This window comes from Aedes aegypti, unplaced genomic scaffold (genome assembly GCF_002204515.2).
Source record: "Aedes aegypti strain LVP_AGWG unplaced genomic scaffold, AaegL5.0 Primary Assembly AGWG_AaegL5_hic_scaff_517_PBJ_arrow, whole genome shotgun sequence".
NCBI lineage: Eukaryota > Metazoa > Arthropoda > Insecta > Diptera > Culicidae > Aedes > Aedes aegypti.
In genome coordinates, this window is record NW_018736191.1 from 11,443 (window position 1) to 25,118 (window position 13,676).

General features: G+C 39.2%; 2 protein-coding genes across 2 annotated transcripts; one reads left to right on the top strand and one right to left on the bottom strand.

The window, feature by feature from the left end:
* The first annotated feature begins 4,999 nt into the window (after window positions 1-4,999).
* On the top strand, window positions 5,000-12,822 carry LOC110681174 (A disintegrin and metalloproteinase with thrombospondin motifs 6-like). The gene is made up of 2 exons (XM_021856948.1): window positions 5,000-5,170; window positions 12,213-12,822. The coding sequence occupies exons 1-2, from the start codon at window positions 5,031-5,033 to the stop codon at window positions 12,805-12,807; spliced, it is 735 nt and encodes a 244-aa protein (XP_021712640.1). The 5' UTR covers window positions 5,000-5,030; the 3' UTR covers window positions 12,808-12,822.
* LOC110681175 (proline-rich protein 4-like) lies at window positions 12,358-13,647 on the bottom strand. Its single transcript, XM_021856949.1, is given in 2 exon segments — window positions 12,358-13,225; window positions 13,228-13,647. Coding segments are annotated over 2 exon segments (513 nt in total). The 5' UTR covers window positions 13,430-13,647; the 3' UTR covers window positions 12,358-12,914.
* Between the last annotated feature and the right edge of the window lie 29 nt (window positions 13,648-13,676).

Consider the following 13,676-nt stretch of genomic DNA (forward strand, 5'->3'; position numbering starts at 1 on the left):
TTGCAAGTTCAAGAAATTCCAGGAAATCAATATTGATAATCAGCATATTTTGCCTCAAAAAATTAAGCAAGGCAAATTACAAAAATAAAACTGCAGAATTCAAGGTGAATATTGTGCATCATGTCATGGGAGTGTAATTGAAGCGATTTTATTATTGAATCATTATGAAAATGCAAATGGTTTCGTTTATTATCGAAATGAATAATCCTATAATCTACCAATGTGAGATATGTTCACTTGACTAGTTGGAATTAAATTAAAGATAGTTTCTCCTGCTGCATCATCTTCTTCTTCCCACGTTCCGTTAATTTTTCTTTTCTTTTCTTCCTCACGGATTGCCTTTTTTCTCTTCTCTTTCGGATATCTCCTTTGCTCTTCTTGCTCCCGCATTTCTTTTTTCTTTTGACGTTCTGCTGATTTCCTACGATCTTCATCCATCTTTCTCTTTTCTCGATCCGCTAATTTGTTCTGCTTCTCTTCCTCACGTTCCATCCGTTTTCTTTCGCGTTCCGCTTGTTTCCTTAGCTTTTCTTCTTCTCGCATCAACTTTTGCATTTCACGTTCCGCTAATTTTATTTTCTCTTCTTTCTCGCGCATCAATCCGTTTTTCTTCACGTTCTTCAATTCTTCGCCTTTTGCTTCTTCTTTCTCAATTTTGTCTTGCTCTGCCTTTCTGAAAAATTTCTCCCCACTCTTCACTTGTTGCTACGGATGGATAGGCTCGTTTCGTTCGTTTGATGGCGTCTTCCGAAATGTTGCTCAAATTTTTCATTACAGATTTTGTGACCTCGAACTGTCTTTACAGTCAGTGCTACATATATAATTAGTTCAAATTATACAGTATACACATTAAAAATAAAAATACATGATTGTTACCTTCTTCCACAATTTCATTTGCATTGGATGCCTCTGGTGTAGCGCACCGTGTATGCGAATTTGATCGTTTTTTGAAGGCCAATCTCACACGCTAAGCCTGTGAATAACAAAAACAGTTAAATGTTACAAACCGTATTATTCTGTAAAACTTTCTACTTACTGTCATGGGAATTCGTTGCATCTTCAGGTATAACAACAGAATCGCTGTTGAACTGATTTCCTGCGTCACAAATTGTTACAAATGGAGAATCAATAACATAAATTCCGGCGGTCCTTCGATTTCATCCATTGTATTACGCCAAAGATAAAACAAATTAGTGTCTTCAGCAGGTCCTGACCAAAAGCAGTTTATTACGATGCTCTTGAAATTGGGCAACAACAATTTTTTCGTCAGAATGCGTAACCATTTTTGAGGGATCCTCTGATTCTGGAAGTGAAACAGCCTTGTCCTGGAGTTCTTCATTTTCCTCGGGTAGTATTGGAGCAGGTTCTGCAGAATTTCCTATCGAACTTCCTCAGGACTTGGAAATGATTTATAATCAATGGCATTGGCGTTCGAATGGATGTAGGCCACATTTACGAAATCCATTGATGAGCGAAGATTCCTTGTTTTCCATACTGTCTATCGTTGTTTCCAACAGAGGTGCAAAATCGCTGCGGGATATCATTGCACCATCATTTTCAAAAACGCCACTTTGAAGCTCCTTCTGCCATGCTGCTTTTAAAGGAGCGACAGAATGCTTACATCTAGTGGTTGCATCACATGTGTTGAGTTTGGAAACAGAGAAACCAACACTATATGTTTTGATTTACAAAACTCCACTGTTTCATATGTGGCATGAGATGAATGACCATCGACGAAAAGAATGATAGGAAATTGTACTTTTGTCTTAACGGCCCAGGGGTAGAAAACTTTGGATACTCAAAAAAAGTGTCAGAATTCATCCATCCAGAATCCGAGCGGCCTACAGCCCATCCTTTCGGAACACTGCTCGCTACACTAGCAGGAATTCTACTTTTGTAAGGAAAAAGTATTAATGGCGGAGCAAGAGCACCAGCTGCAGAAGCTGAAATGAGAACCGTATAGTTCTCCTTATCGCTGTTCGCTGACAAGGCTTGAACGTTTTTTGACTCTTTTGCAGCGATGACTCTTTGCTTTCGAGGTACCAAAAAGAAAGCAGTCTCATCCATGTTGAAAATTCTCGCAGGGTCAGACAAAATGTCGTCATATCCGTTTTTAATCAGGTAGTTGTGAATATTGTCAAACCAGTCCCTGATGCTTGCCTCCGTTATGACTCTCTTCTTAGCAAGATTATTCGCGGTTCTCTTTGCCAATTCTGGGTGGCGTTTTAAAAAGCGTCTGAGCCAGCCACGAGTTGGATTTCCATCTTTAAAGATAGATTCCTTTTTTTGAGCTTTTGCGAGGCTCCCGACGTACGAAATTACCTGTACATTAATGCATAAATGAACAGACGTCACCAAAATCGATAGAGAACATACCTGCTTTTCACCCACCGGCAATCCTGCTGCGGCCGTTGAAAGGATCCAGTTCACTATTCCGGCTTCCTCATCGGTTGTGAAAACTGTGGGAGCTCCTTTTTTTTGGGCGTACCGATTTATAACAGCATCTCTGACAGTGGTCTTCGGTATACCAAAAGCATCCGCAGCTTTCCGGAATGATTGGCCATTGCGCACTGCTTCAACGGCTTTTCCCAAATCTCCAGCGGTATACTTGGGCTTCATTATATCGTGTGTTTTGGCTAGAACATGATGAAATATGTTAAACTTTTCCTGTGTACGGATTTAGATTCAAATTGAAAATATGAATCAAAATCCGTACAGTACAATAAACCTCAAAAATAGTTATTGCACTGGTCAAAAACGGCATATACTGCATTGGAATAACAAATACTTACTATTCGAAGACATCGTGATAAGCAGCGGCCTCGGAAAATTAGGAATTTCACTATTAACCTGTTGAAAACTATATCCTCTCCTGTTAGCAAATCGCTAAGAAGGCAAACAAACCACACAGCACAATGGCAAGCGATCACGTTTTGATTTTTATAATTTTAAAATCATGGCCTACTCATATACAGTTGGCATTACCAGCAACTTATAACTTATTGTGATTAGATGTGTCCATTTAATACTGCATATTTAGCTATTTAAATAGCAAAATAATGATAATTAGGTCAAGTGTACGGATTTCAGTGCTGTACGGATTTCGGTCCCTCACGGTACTTGATTTCGATCCTTCCAACGTTGCACGAATCAGTCTAGTCAGCTTCGTCGGAAAACCATGTTCCATCATTATTTCCCCCAACTCGTTTCTTTTAACTGAATCGTACGCCGCCTTGGAATCAATGAACAGATGATGAGTCTGCAAGTTGTACTCCCGGAACTTATCGAGGATCTGTCGCAGGGTAAACATTTGATCCGACGTCGATCGGCCTTCACGAAAACCAGCTTGGTATTCGCCGACGAAGGACTCTTCAAGCGGTCTCAATCTGTTGAACAGAATACGTGATTTTTATATTCACAAAGATTTTTTCTGCTTTCATAGCACATTCTCCCTTCTTTTGAACATTGGCTGTTCCTCCTAGGTTTATTGTCTTCATAATTATGAAGAATAATGAAACATAATTGCACAAGAAAATTTCCCTTGTCTCTGATAATTTCCTTTTACAGCAAACTAGTACTGTGGAAATTTGAGCAGCATTCATCAAATCTAAAGAGGACCTGTGAGGAGCCCATCTGGCCCTCTTGAACGAGTAAAGAACTAGCCGAATGAGTTAAAATTCACACACATTAAGTCAAAAAAAAATCTGAAGACGGGTCAAACGAGCTTTAAGTTTGTAAGAAGAAAGTCATTCATGTTTTAACGGTCCAAAAATCACTATTTTTTTTCTCCGGGGAACGTCCTATTCTGGGGAATGGCGTTCTGGAGAATGGGTTTCTGGGAAATGTCGTACAATCATAAAAAAATCTGGATTGTTGAAATCGTTTCTCGGCTTTCACACTCGGGTCTGTGAACACTTTCTAGTGCAATATTGAAAAAAGGCATGAAGTCCCCGGCGGTATTTAAACTATATGGAGTGTTTATCTGCTCACATATTAAAAAAAAAGATACATTGGTCCATGATTCTAAGTCCTGTACGAAATACATAATTCTGTTCAGAATTTGTATAATTTTGAACAACAATACTGCTCTTGAGAGGAAATCATTAGTCGAATTCGATCCAAGGCTTCCGTCTGTAAAATAAATACAATATATCTCTCTAAATCAAATCCCAATCACTCTTCATTACAACCAATCATTTCAATCTGTCCACACCTACGAGCCGCTGACTGTGTGGAAAGGTTAATTGGCCCTAATGAAAACAAACCAACTCCTAAAACTCACAACTCTCAGGTAAACCTCGACGCTTCGACACGAGCACCGAGCTCAATTGCAATTGGCACCGATCAAGAACACCGGCACCCCGACAAGAACGCATGCAATGATTTATTGAACGCCTTCTTTGTCATAAATATCTACCGGGCGCCAGTTTAGCCCCAACACTTTGAACTGGGCTCTCTATCGGGAGTTCGGGTCTCGAATGTCCACTCTCGTTCGGTTTGCAATTTGCTATATAAGTATGCGATCAGGCGATTCTCTAGTACGATGACATACAGGTTTGATTTATGCTAGGTAAGCCGTCATAAATCTCTTCCACGCGCTCGGTTCTAAGGTTTCCACTGTGTCCACTATAGAGCACTGCGCAGTTCGCACCGGTCGTTTCCCAAGATGTATGAATTAGCACTGCACTACCTAAGAGAGTTTCAATGACAAATTGGCGGTAATTATAATAAACATGACTTATCTTGCTTGTATGCCTTCGTCTAATATAGTTGTCTCATTATTCTTCGAGTACGTTTCCATATGATGTGGACGCATGGTGTACTTCTCTGTTACTTCTTATACGTAGATACTGCCTCTACCACTGCACTACAGTAGTGCAGTAAAATTGAACTTTTTCGAACGAACTAAACGAGCGGTAAAATGGTTCGCCTGGAAGTAGGCATTAAAAAGGTGGTCGCCATAAAATTTGCTCACTCTCACTTCAAACGAGCGCTTACTTATCGTTCTCTTTATTTGTTTCAGCTTTGGGATGTACCACGATACGGCGAAAACGGGCTGCGATCACCGAATAGGGCCAATATTGCACATCATGACTCCCAGCTTCGAGGCTGATACCATGCAGGTTTCCTGGTCTAACTGCAGTCGACGGGATATCACGCATTTCTTGGAGTAAGTATCGTTTGATAATCCTTAAATTATATTATGGACGTGGCCTGCGCAGTTTGAGCAAAGACGAACTATAGACTTTCATGTCTCTTGCAGTTGTCCAAAATTGCAAGTCACATGAGGTAATAGATCAAATATAGAATGTAGTGAACAGTATTCTGCGATCTGTCAAACCAAATGTACACAGAGAATCAGACTACCCATAAAATAAGTTCGTAAAACGCAAATTTCAGTAAACCGCATTTAGTTTTTACCCACAATTGGATTGTTTTGTCACATTTGGAACAGCAATGTCTATTCCACGGACATTCATCAAGACAAGTCAAGTTTGGGTTTTATCGAGTTAACCTTCATTTAAGTTATTTAATCCACTACTCAGACTTCGAAAGCTTACGCTGGGTAGAAAAACCTTGCATTGAACTGGCTTCTTTCACTGTTGTCAAACGAAACTATGTACTATGCTGAAGACTTCAGCTTGACCAATTCAACAAAACTTTGATGAATAAGTTTAGTGTTTCTTAATGGATCCGCAGAAGGAAATTTCTCGAAATATAGCTGCCTTTAAAAATTACTACCAAAAATCTGAAATAGTTCCAGCAGTAAAACTCTAAAGCAACATACAGAGAAATGTTTGTAGAGTGCTTATGACAATTCATGTAAAACCACTGAATAAATTCCTGATGATTTGTTTTTTTAGGTTCAAAGAGGTTTATACAAGATCTTCTGAAGATAAAACTTTCAAAGAGAATTGCGAAAGGTTTCTAAAGCTATCCTTATGATATTATTGAGTGAATCAGTGGAGGGATTTTTGCGATATGCCGACAAATAAATAGAACACTCAATTAGTAGCTGGTATGAATTCTAAAAGAAACCAAGAGGCAAACCCTAAGTATTCTCTTTCAGATATGCCTCTCTGGACGAAGTATCGCTTGATCCTCAGGACAGGAATTCGAGGAGGATTCACCTTAGCCGAATTATCGGGAATCATGTCATAACAATGTATAATACCTTTCCTTGCTTAGTGATAACGTCTGCGAGTACATATCAAAGCCATGCTGAAGGAGTCTGGATTAGATTCCCGTTTTATTTCGCAAAGGAAATTTACATGGATTTCCTGAGCATGATATTTTATGCTCAAGTAATCCAGATACCCGCCACACAAAAAAAATGCAAAATGACAACTTTTCGAAAAATAAAAGCTCTTAATTAATAACTGTGGAAGTGTTCATTGAACTCTGAAAACTGAAAACAAGCTTCGTCCCAGTGGAGACGTAATGCCAATAACAAAAGAAGATTGTTTGAAGAAATATCCTATTCGAAGATATTCCTGAAAAAAACTAAATTTATTGCCGAAAAAGTACCTCTGAAGCAATCCCTTAAGGAATTCTCCAATTCCTCCTCCTCGGGTGCAATCCCTAAAATCCTTGGAGATGGAAATTTTTTATGGCAGTAACTATTCAAACAAATCATTCAAAAACATTTATGCAGTAACTATACTGTCAAAATTCCGGATTTATTACTGGAAGAAACGCTGAACACTTTTTCCCAAAAGACTTTTCACTATACTCTAGCTGATGAGGGGTTTGACCTTCGCAGTGTTACATTTTATGCAGAAGTCTAGAATTAACCGCTGTTATTTATGCAGAAGTCTAGAATAACCACTGGCTGTTCTAATGACTAAAACAAAACATATAAGATTTCAAAGATATTCAAAAATGTTTCCAAAAACGGCACAAGATATTACTACTACTACAATATACTGTCAAAGTATATTACCATAGTGTACTGCCACAGTGTACTGCCATAGTATACTATAGTATAATAGTATACTATAGTAGTATACTACCATAGTATACTGTAATATTATACTATAAATATATACTAAAATAGTATACTACCTTAGTATACTATAATAGTATACTACCATAGTATACTAATATAGTATACCATATTAGTATACTATATTAGTATACTATAATAGTATACTATAACAGTATAATGCCATAGTATATTGTAATAGTATACTATAATTGTATACAGTAATAGTATACTATACTTAGCTTAGCTTAGCTTTAGACTGGACTACACATCAATGGTTGCTATTCCGTGATTGACCGAAGTCAGTGAAAATGCACAATGAATCAACTAGAAGTTCGGCTGGGATTGGCCATAATCTTCTTCAGTGTGCATAATTCAGTGCCTCTATTTATACATGGTCAATAACGGCGCCGGACAAGTCCTTGCAGTCAGGTGGGATTGGGGGAAGGAATGTTAGTGTGTAACCTTTGCTATTTGGAGACCGTGTTTGCCTCTGCATCTCCACAAAGGTTACTGGGAGGGATATTTGTTAATGGGAGGATCGTGGGTCACAGATTCACTTTGATGGCTATTAGACCATGATAAATAATTATTTGTGAGATATAACATGCTTATATGTGAATATATATTTTCATTTGATATGAACAATATCTATGTAGTGGAAAATTATTCAGACACTTGAGGTGACGAACTATTCAAAGTTTGTTGAACAAATACCTAAATGTAACATTCCTACAGCTGTCAGGACGAAGCATGTGTTATTATATTTTACTTATTTGAAAAGAAACAAAAAACTTGATTGGTTGGAACATCATAAACACTCTTAATTCTTATGCGACACTTACAGTGGCGAACCATCCAAAGTTTGTTGAATAAAGTGAACTTTTCGCAAGTCTCCACTTGTAGTGTCGAACCATTCAAAGTTTTTTTTAATTACAAAAATTAAGGTAAAAAGGAGTGTTCTCAAAATAAAAAAAATGTGAAACATAAATAATTCATGATCAGAGTTTGTGTCGACACTCACAATGACGAACAATTCATAGTTTGTTGAAAATTCATATTTACGTCCCACAATTGTAACGATTAAATGTGCAGTCATACATATTTTTAGATTAGAATAGTAGCATGAACGAGCTCACCAATTGATCCTTTATCCTTCACTGTGCAGCCACAATCCACTCTTGGCCTCACTCGTTTGCTCGGCTATATAAAAGCACTCAGAAAAAAAAGGCGCGCGACCCGAAAAGGAAAAAAAAAACTTGGCTTTCTTGACGCACTGCCCAGCAGCAAGCGTCAAGGTCAAAGGATCAAAAAGAACTAACCGATCACGCCACTTTTTCGCTTACTAGACCGACGCGCGACATGTTTGATCCTGCCCTCGTAGCTGGCCTCCGTAGGAGCAAGCGTCAAGGTCAGAACTAACCGATCGTGCCTCTTTTCATTTACTCTAACTGATCACGCCACTTTTTCACTTACTAAACCGATGCGCGACATGTTTGATCCTGCCTTCGTCGCTAACCCGCGTAGGAGCAAGCGTCAAGGTCGAAAGATCAAACAAAACTAACCGATCGCGACACTTTTCGCTTACTCTAACCGAACTAACCGATCACGCCACTTTTTCACTTACTAGACCGACGCGCGACATGTTTGATCCTGCCTCCGTCGCTCGCCCCCGTAGGAGCAAGCGTCAAGGTCGATAGATCAAACAGAACTCTATACAGTAATAGTAATAATAGTATACTATTAAAGCATACTGTCATAGTATACTATTATATTATACTGCCATAGCATACTTTAATTGTATACCACCATAATATATTATAATAGTATACTATGGCAGACTGCAGACTCAAGTGGGCTAGTCACATAGTGTAAATGCATAAACATATACACAGACGAAATAGTGAAACCATGGAAATATCGAGTCATGGAACAGCAATTCTTTGGAAAGCTGCTTCTAGGGACCATCATAGTAACCATGAAAGTATGTTTTTAGTATGGTTCCATGAGTCGATATCGAACATCGACTCATGGAGGTATCACTGTAATTCCTCACGTGTCGGTGTAGACTACGAGGAAACATGAAGAAGTTAACTTTTTCCTGACCCAGTTATTGTCAGGCCATGGATGCTTCCGGAAATATCAGCATGTATTCGGACACACAGAGTCTCCACATTGTCCGGCGTGCCTAAATATCGAGGAGACCCTGGAGCATGTTATACTCGACTGCCCTCGATTCAGGGACATGCAAAGCGAGATGATGCCAGAAACCGCAAGCGTCCCAAATCCGGAAAACATCGTGCAGAACATGTACCAGCATAAATGCACTTGGAATGCGACGAAGTGGGAATAATGGCGATTATGTCGTTGCTGCAAAGAAGATGTCGTGAAGACCTGAGAGCTCCAAGTCGCGATCGGAGTAGGCTAGATCCTCCGTCGGGGACTAGACCGAGTAGAGCGGGCGTAGAAAAAATAAGATACTGTAGTATACGGCATACTCAAGTGGGCTGGTCACACAGTGTAAATGCATGAGAATAGACATTTGATGTCGATAACAAGTTATGCCTTCGGGTATGAACAGGACCACACGCCGCTTCATCGAATAAAAATAGCCATCAAAGCATGGTTCATATATTTATTTTACACATTTTGACAGATTAAAAAAAAAGTTAGTCGAAATTTTGAGTTACGCCCTTTTAAAGGCGCAACTTTACTTACTTTACTGACCTAAGCACACGCTCCATTTGTCGACATAACAATCTCAATAGTTTGAAGATCATACATTCTGGTATTCGAAACATAATTTTTATATTCACTTACTACGAACATGCTGTATTGCACACATCCAAGTCTCTTTATTGTATTTCTTTCTGATACTACACGGAGAAAACAGTTTAGGGTAGAATCACCGGTTTTGGCCATACGCCAGTTGTAGCCATAGTGGATTATACACCGTTTTACATAGCCAATCAGCATGAAACCTTTTGTATTCAGTAGATTACATTCATATGATACAGCTACATTCATTTACTCGTTCAAATTGATTCGAAACATAAGAAAATCAATTGACTTTCCTTAAAATTTTAACTCCCATACACCTAATTTGGCCAGGGCCAGGGATTTCAGAATGAACACGGTTTATGTTTACACAAATCCTGGTTTTAGAACGGTTTTTTTTGCGCGGATTTTTTTTTCTGCACGTATCCCCCGTATAAAAAACCTAAGTGTAAATATTTGCAGATCCCATGTGAGGCATGAATTCTCGGTAGTGTCATCCATAATTTTAAAAATCATTGATTAAAAACTTGACAAATTTACGCATGAACTAAACGCAATCATCGCATAAACCTAAATTTTTATCAGCTCTTAAGGTGAAGATGAATCGAAGCCAAAGTTCAAATTTTCAAGAGCATGGATTTGGAGAACCAAAAATCCGTTTAAGCTGAAAACTTAATCGATTGGTCACTAGCTGGTGGTGACCAATCGATTAGATTTTCAGCTCAATCGGTGTGTTTGGTTCTCCAGATCCGTGCTCTTGAAAATTTGAACTTTGGCTTCACCTTAAATGTAAGAAAGAGAGGCAACATTAATGCGTAAATTTTCCTTCAATAAATGATGATTTGAACTTTTTACGAGAAAGTTCAGACCGATCAATGTTACCCCGCTGATCAATGTTACCCTGGATTACGGTGTAATAAAGTGTCTTTGTGAGACTATAATTGCTAATGAAATCGATTTATATTCATTAAAATAAGATCAATTTAAAGTAAAAAAAAGGTTTATGAACGATCTCAAAACATGCAACGATGATAAACTCCGTTCAATGGGAGAACTGTCCTTCAGGTCTTAAGAATGTAGATTGGGTTTATTCTACGAATTGTCGCTCTCGTATAGCGAGGTGCGCGTAAATCAAACGGATAGTAACTTCACTCGAGTCGAGAATTGTCACCTCGCTATACAAGACTGACAATTCTCACCTCACGCCACACTCGTAGAATAAGCCCAAACAGACCCGGATTTAGGGATGCCAAGGGGGCAAATGCTCCGGGTCCCCCGAAGAACCAAAAATAATAACAAAAAATATTTTGAAGTACTTTTCAATATTTTCTATTTAAACATATAATTTTAACGTTCATGACAACATTCAAATATTTGAATAGTTTTTTTTCCAATACCTGAATCTCATTGTATGGTTTGGACAATCTTTAACCTTCGATATATTACAAAAAGTTATGGATATTGAGTATAACTTTTCAAAATTCTTCTCGAGTTAGTTAAAAAATGGAAATTATAAGGCACCTCTAGTTTTTGCAGTATCTTAAAAAACACGATTAAACTTGTAAATTACTGCTCAATTCATTGGTTTCCTATCAGGACTCTTAAATTTAAACTGATTTGCAATGCTACCAAAAGCTAGAAGTGTCTTGAAAATTCTTTTGTGGCGCGTATGCCGTACTTGATGGAATTTTTCTTTTATTTCAGTTTGCTTATAGTTAACTTTGAATACTGTGTTTGATGGAATCAATTGATAGTAAAAGAAAATTTTATGAATTTTTATTATCAAAAGATTCATATATTTGTCGAATTCTTGGTACAACTTTTACTCCCGTAATAAAAATTTCAATGAAAATAGTATCATTCCATATACAATTTAAGAAAATGTGATTGTCATCATATCAATTTCTGTCCTTGTTTTTTTTTAGATTGATTGAGATCAAGCAGAAGAGTGAAAAGATGCAATTTTCTATATAAGGGAGTTGAAAGCTTTGGAGAAAAACGGCTTCGAAGTTTTTCAGTATTTTTTCACTTTATACAAATTATATGGAACCCAAAAAATAAGCCTATCTTTTACGAAAAATTATGTTTTCCTTTTGCACAAAAAAAAACTTGAAATTACTATTGGAACCCTTAAAAACAGTTGAATTTTCAATGTTTATAGCTAACAACCGACCAAAATGTCACTTGAACCCCTTTAAATTTAGGACCCTAATATATTTAGACCGATCATCCCATTCAATACGTTTGTTTGTGGAATCCCAAAGCATGCCTATTTTTTTATTAAAGGGCCCCCTTTAAAAGTACTGAGCCGGGCCCCCGAAGCCCAAATCCAGCACTGAAATGCCTTTTTCTGATCGTTCACTTGAATCGAGATCAATTTACGTTTCATGTTGCTAGTTCACATTAAATTTATATTATTAAAACCTATCAATGTTTGCTTCTTCCACAGTCTCGGTCTCGGTAAATGCCTTGAAGACGCCCCCAGTCAGCAGGAAACGTACAGCTACCCGGACCTCCCGCCCGGTGCCATGTACAATGCCGATTTCCAGTGTCGCCTGCAGTTCAACTCGACGGACGAGGAGATGACCGTTTGCTCCAAACTGGACGAAATCTGCGTACAGCTGTGGTGCTTGGTGGACGACGTCTGCATGACCATGATGCGACCTGCTGCCCCTGGGACTCACTGCGGCAAACGGAAGTGGTGCCAAAACCAACAGTGTGTAGACGTTGAGGATCCACCGCCACCGGTAGATGGAGGCTGGGGTGAGTGGAATACTTGGAGCGAGTGCTCTCGAGAGTGCGGAGGTGGAGTTGCCAAACAAACACGCGAATGCGATCATCCTTCGCCTGCAAACGGTGGATTGTTTTGCATAGGCGAGCGTGCCCGGTACAAAACCTGTAATACCGATCCATGTCCGAAAGAAGTCCCATCGTTCCGGGCACAACAATGCTCAGAGCACGATAACGACACCGTCAAAGGCGAAAAGTACACCTGGCTGCCGTACTTTGATAGAAGTGAGTATTTTCTAACAATTTCTTTCTGATCAAAATAGAATCCCATCCAAAACATATAACATTTATTGATAACAAGTTAGTTGAAGCGTAATAAATAAGTCAACAGTAACACTAGCTAACAACATGGCATAGAAGTTCACCAACGCCAAGTCCGGCGTGGGTTCTCCTTGTGGGTAACGTGTCTGTAGATCGGGACTGGCACCGGGTATGGCTTTGGTACGGGAACTTCAATCTTCTTCAGCACTTCCACCGGGAAAGGTTTCTCCACCTCAACCGGGTACGATTTTTCCACCGTGTAGGGCACTGGTCTTTCGATGATTTTCGGAACTATCTTGTAGACCGGTACCTTGATCGGCTGCTCTACGTTGACCTGCACCGGGTAAGGCTGCGGGACGTTGATTTTGACGTACTGTGGAACAGCCACTGGAATCGGATGTGGCACCGGACTCCAATCTTCTGATAGATTGGCACCGAGTAGGTTGCATGCTTCTGCGAGTGGGTAACGATCGCGTTCTGATTGATCTCGTCACTTTCGCTAGCCAACGAAATATTGTCCTCGATGCTGTCCTCATCGTCATAGGGCGAATTGTGAAAGCTGGAATACCGGTAGCCGGCGATTGCCGGTGTCAGGGCGGTGGCCAAAACAACCATTACGTGGATTTGTGCCTGTACGAAGAAGAAAAAAAATATGTGCAAGGTTACGTGAATCGTTCGAAATAGGCCAACCTGTCATGTAATGAAATACGGCAAGCATAGTTTGTACGGACTAGCCGGCTTGCGGAAAGTAGTTCAATGAACCATTCAACGCCACGGTCCTTTCTCCTCACCGAAGAGTGAGTGCATGTTGCAAATGAACTGTGGTTGCATAATGCAATGCGCCTATTTGTTACAGTTACGC